The following is a 5,609-nucleotide window of genomic DNA, read 5'->3' as shown; positions in this document are numbered from 1 at the left end:
TATATATATATATATATATATATATATATATATATATATATATATATATGTGTGTGTGTGTGTGTGTGTGTGTGTGTGTGTGTGTGTATGTAAAACAGCCGCGAAGTCATCGCACACGGGTTTAATGAGCGGCGGGACCGACAGAAAATACCGTTGCGACCGCTATGGCTGGCGAGCTCCCATGCGAGTTATACGAGTTATCCGTTGCAAAAGCGATGGGGCTGGTTCTTTGAAACCATGCCGACACTGGACACGAAAACCGCAACTCGATTTGAAAGCTTGGAAGCTCGCCAACGCCACGAGATTAATTACTACCTCGTCCGTGCAGCACGACGCGAGTAATCGCGAAGTGAACGCGGGTAACACTCCCTGAGGGAGTGTCCGCCGACCGTAAAGTTCGTAGTGAACGCGTTGGAAATTTCGGTGACAATGGTGTCGTGATCGCTACGTTCGAGAAAGTTCATTTTGCTACTCTTGCGACGGATGCGTTGAAGCGGAGAGATCAAGTGTATAAGAGAGGTAAAATACCAAAATGTTTAGACAAATATATAATTCTTATTATTTTGTCTTTAAATACGAATATTTAAATTTTTAACATAAAAAATATACACATATTCTATGTTGAAGGTTTTAATACTCGTATTTAAAGACCAAAACAATAAAAATGTCTAGGATTAAATATGTATCCGGGAATTGGTACATTTACCTTTATCTTTCTAAATCTCCTAGAACGTAATTTCACTTATAATAATTGAAGGTTCGCTCGAAGCAATAGGAAACTACCATTCACAAGAGCGAACGTTTCAAGCGATCTTTAAAGATTTCTAGATTTTTTGCGAAAAGTAAAATATAATAAAATATATAAGATATACTCTTAAATTTCGAAATATCATATTCATTTGATGATTCAGAATAAAGAACTCATTTTGTACGAATGAAAAGTCATTTAAACTAAAGTAACTCACTGTCATGCTGCTTTTCGAGTGACATTTCATTTCAATAAATTTAGAGAGTATAATAAATAGTAGATTTTGCGCTTCATGCGGTGACGAGCCCATGTACTGTGACTCTCAGAAGAGCGAGAGCTTCGAGGAGATGAGCACGATTACCTATTCGTACACCCAACAACCCAGGGACTTTCACTGGGTTCACCTGGTTCACGTAATTTCCAATTCCCAGCTGCCCGACGCCGTTGTAGCCCCAGCCGTAAACCTCACCGGTCTCTGTGACTGCCATGCTGGACGCTTGACCGCATGTGATGCAGACTACTTTCTTCCCAGCCAAGTTGGAATTCACCAGCCTGGGTGAGCCCTGGTTCGTACTGATGCCGCTACCTACTTGCCCGCAATTATTTTGGCCCCAAGCGTACACCTAATTAAACGGCCGTCGAGAACTCGTAGCGACGATATAATTGTCCATCAGCCGTCAGCCATCGTCACTTACCTCGCCATCATCGGTGAGAGCGAGAGAATGATGATTACCACACGCAATGTCCACAATGTGCTTCCCGTTCAAGTTTATGTTCACCAGAGTAGGGCTGAGGCCTTGATTGGTCGAGCCGTTTCCCAATTCGCAGTAGCCATTGTGACCCCAAGAATACACCTGCAGAGAATGTTGTTATTGATCCTGATTTCACATATTTCATATAGTATTATAATGAAACTGCAAGCTGATTTAATGGGATCATTGGTTGTATTGGCAAATATATGAAAGAAATATAAATATATGTAAATAAATAAATAAATAAATAAATAAATATATATATATATATATATAAATCGTAACGTTAATAAGATAGTTTAAGAAACATTTTAAACCTTGATTTTCTAGATTAGGGCTTTTGCACGTAGAAAAATTTTAACCACAACCGTAAGGTTGTAAGAAGACCAATCAGAGTTGATTATTCTCCTTGTATTTGAGGAATAAGAGTGTGATTGGTCAGTTTTCTTACGACCTTATGGTTACGGTTAAAATTTTTTTACGTGCAAAGGCCCTTACAGAAATATTTTTTAATATAAAGCTTTATATAAATATAAATTATAGGAAGATATTGTGAAGCAAACAGTAAAAATGAAAGACTATAAGAGTTCTTGAATGTTGATATAAATATAAATATGAGAGAACTAAATGCCTCTCTATGTTGACAACAATGATCTGATTCGATGAGAATAATTAGAATTCAAATAATGAAGTAAATCAGATAAATATATTAATGCTATGGTCTTAAGAAATTATTGATGAATATATACTAAACTGGAGGTTTTTCTGATATATCCTCAATTTAAAATCTTGACTGTACAGTGATTCTTTGGATTTGCTGTTGTATTTACAATGAGATCAATTAATCACTTTTACTACAAATTGCCAGCATACCTCACCCTTGTCCGTAAGTGCTAAAACATGAGGTCCACTACCATAGGCGAAAGTTTTTATGCCTTTCTCACACAGAGCTTCAATCTTTTTAGGATATAATGTGCTGTGCATGTCGCCAGTACCTAAGCAGCCAGAAGTATTACTGCCTAGAGCATACACCATCTTGCCTTTTGTCATGATTAAAGCCTCGTTACCCATTGTACCTGTTTTAAAGTTTAATATTATAACCAAAAATTTAAATGGCTTGAATAATAATATTGGTAAAATGAATAAGTACACACACACACACACACATATATATACATATATATATATATATATATATATATATATATATATATATGAATATGGTTTAAATAGATATATGATTAAAATAGAAAATGAAAACAGATTACCGTATACCACAGCCATATGAATCTCTGCAACAAATTCCGGCAGAAGCAGCCTGAAAATTGGCCAGTTTTTTAAATCCGAGGAACACATTTTCTTTCTTGACGTTGCTCTCCAACTTTCTATTGATAACTGACGTTTCGGATTTTATGTTAGTGAGGTTATTTACTTTGTAATAACGTCAGATTGCAAATTAACATAGCCCTAAGTTGCTTCTCATCCTGAAAATGACTTCACGTGATTAACAAAATCTCTATGAGCACAATGGTATTCCAATCGGCCTGTGATTCCCAGTGACATTTCCTTTTTGCAATAAAGAAAAAAGCAAACATCAAACATACATATCTCTTCCTACCTTCGCGCACTCTCGCGAGCAATGCTTCATTTCAAGATAAATATTTGTTTTTTGTTAAGTTATAACAGTGTTATAAGTTATAATAGTGTTTAAAAATAAAAATGTTATAAATTATAATAGTGTTTAAAAATAAAGATCACACTAATTAAAAGGAGAATTTTTTACTTTTCAGAATACAATGTCCTTCGATTTTCTCTGTAAAATTCTACTATTTTGAAATAAAAGATTACCAACAAAATTCAATGGTCTATAATTTTGATAAAAGTAACGCTAATGAGATAGTTTAAAAAACATTTTAAATCTTGATTCTCTAGTTTTTTCGTTTCGTGACCACGATACCGTTTGGTTGGTTGGTTTGGTCCACTTAACGCTCGCAACGCCTCGAGCAACAAAGATAAAAGACGCTCGTGGCGTTGCGAGCGTTAAGTGGACCAAACTAACCAACTAAACGGTTTCGTGGTCATGAAACAAAAAACGCCTTAAGCCCGTATCAGACTACCGACTGCACAGGCCGACCCAACAGCCTGAGACGGCGCCTCACTGTGATTGGTCCATTGAGAGTCGGCAGTCATAGTCGGCAGGGGTGGGACCCGATTGACCACGATACGATTGGACACAGATTGCAATGATTGGTTCGACCTAGTAATTCACTAGACAATTCTTTTCATCGGTTGGTTGTGTCCAATCGTACCGTGGTCAATCGGGACGCTCCCAGTCGGCAGTCGGATCGGCCTGTGCAGTCGGTAGTCTGATACGGGCTATATGCCCAATTTCTTTACCTCCAGTTAACTTTATCTGCCAGTTATTCTATTGGAATTGACCAATCATATTTATGGTTGGCAACATTAACCAATCACGATTGACATTTATCCGACAGATAAAGTTAATTGGAGGTGAAGAAATTGGACATTAGAGCCTTTGCACGTAGAAAAATTTTAACCGTAACCGTAAGGTCGTAAGAAAACTGACCAATCAGAGTTGATTATTCTCTTTGCGTTCGAGGAATAAGACTGTGATTGATCAATTTTCTTACGACCTTACGGTTACTGTTAAAATTTTTCTACGTGCAAAGGCCCTTACAGAAATATTTTTTAATATAAAGCTAATTTATTTTTACGATGTTATAAAAGTATAAATCGGGACCCTCGCGCGCGCGACAAAAGTCAAAACTTTTTATAAAGTTTATCAAATTATATCCCATACAGCACCAAATATCTGAAATACATCCCAGAGACGTTCCAGAGACAATGTGATATCTTTGAGATGTCTCTGGGATGTATTTCGGACATTTGTGCTATATGGGATTGGGTAAGAGAAAAATTGTATAGAAATGAGGTTTATGTTACATAAAAGAGCTAACTTTCCCTTTTAATTTGCGTACACATAGAGATCTCAATATAATTTTTTTTACAAAAATATTTAAAGTTGAATAAAAAACACAGTTCTTTCGGCTTTAATCACAGAAGACGAAGGGAACGTTGTACCCTTATAGAAATATCATACTAAGAATCATTGATAATTACTTATTTTCAGTATTAAAAATACTGGATAATAAGTAATTATCAATGATTCTTAATATGATATTTCTAAAAGTGTATGACATTCGTCAAAAAATGTCGAATAAAAAGCTTAAAGATTCCTTTTTAAAATGCATCCATTATATTTTCAATTAAGATCAGTTTTCGTTGCAAAACATAATCTGAAAGATGGAATACAAAATTGGTTGCCATTTTCCGTTCAATTCGATATATTTTTATGGAAAACAATTGTAAAATTATCTCATTAATATAATTAAAAACTAGAAATTTTAAGCTATAAATGCTTTTTGAACGATCTCGATAGCGTTATTTTTGCCGAAGTTACAGCCCATTGAATTTGACCCATTTTCCATGACTTATAGCATATTCGACTAGCTCTGGGTTATTCAGCCTATGTTTATTGGTCGAACAAATACTTATAAGCTTTATGATTGGCTAGTAAAGACTTATGACGTCATTAATCGCTCTCGGAGCAATTAACCTAAAGTCAGTCGAACACGCTATTTGTTTGCACGGCAGCTTAAAATCGGTTTAGTAACTACCGTAGTTAGTGAACTCTTAAATCCGATTGAAGTATATTTCTAGATCTAAAAGAATATATCAATTGGATACGAGAGTTTACTAAATATGGTTGTTACTAAACCGGTTTTAAACTGTCGTATAAACTTAGTCCATGATAAAATAAAAGGATGTCTAACCCGTCGTTAAGTAGTACTACTCAGAAAAAACTGAAAATGAATTGTACACAGTTGCGTTGATGTTATACCATTCACCAGAATAACGATCATGAATCTTTTCCCCTAGTGTAAACTCGTGAAAAGTGAAAATTTTGTAATGAACTCGTGAAAGATAAAAATCTTCACTAAACTTGTGAAAAATGGAAGATTTAACGTGAAATTGTAAGTAAAACAAATATTACAATATACTCAAGACAACACCAACTTGCAATGGAT

General features: G+C 35.3%; 2 protein-coding genes across 2 annotated transcripts in view; both read right to left on the bottom strand.

Moving 5' to 3' along the window:
* Nucleotides 1-3,112, bottom strand: part of LOC116852137 (RCC1 and BTB domain-containing protein 1-like) — a 6,137-nt gene extending 3,025 nt beyond the window's left edge. The window contains exons 1-4 of the mRNA XM_032832190.1: nucleotides 2,769-3,112; nucleotides 2,374-2,576; nucleotides 1,444-1,602; nucleotides 1,042-1,371 (exon numbers count right to left, since the gene is read on the bottom strand). Coding sequence (XP_032688081.1) covers nucleotides 1,042-1,371; nucleotides 1,444-1,602; nucleotides 2,374-2,576; nucleotides 2,769-2,856 — 780 coding nt within the window. The 5' untranslated portion in view covers nucleotides 2,857-3,112. The remainder of the gene's footprint in view (nucleotides 1-1,041; nucleotides 1,372-1,443; nucleotides 1,603-2,373; nucleotides 2,577-2,768) is intronic.
* Nucleotides 2,925-5,609, bottom strand: part of LOC116852113 (RCC1 and BTB domain-containing protein 2-like) — a 10,328-nt gene continuing 7,643 nt past the window's right edge. The window contains exon 4 of the mRNA XM_032832138.1: nucleotides 2,925-2,984. Coding sequence (XP_032688029.1) covers nucleotides 2,925-2,984 — 60 coding nt within the window. The remainder of the gene's footprint in view (nucleotides 2,985-5,609) is intronic.

The sequence above is a fragment of the Odontomachus brunneus genome, unplaced genomic scaffold (assembly GCF_010583005.1).
Source record: "Odontomachus brunneus isolate Ranch 3 - 2012 unplaced genomic scaffold, Obru_v1 Obru_scaffold_203, whole genome shotgun sequence".
Lineage (NCBI taxonomy): Eukaryota > Metazoa > Arthropoda > Insecta > Hymenoptera > Formicidae > Odontomachus > Odontomachus brunneus.
The sequence above is the reverse complement of the archived record's forward strand: the minus strand, read 5'-3'. Positions and strand labels throughout refer to the sequence as shown.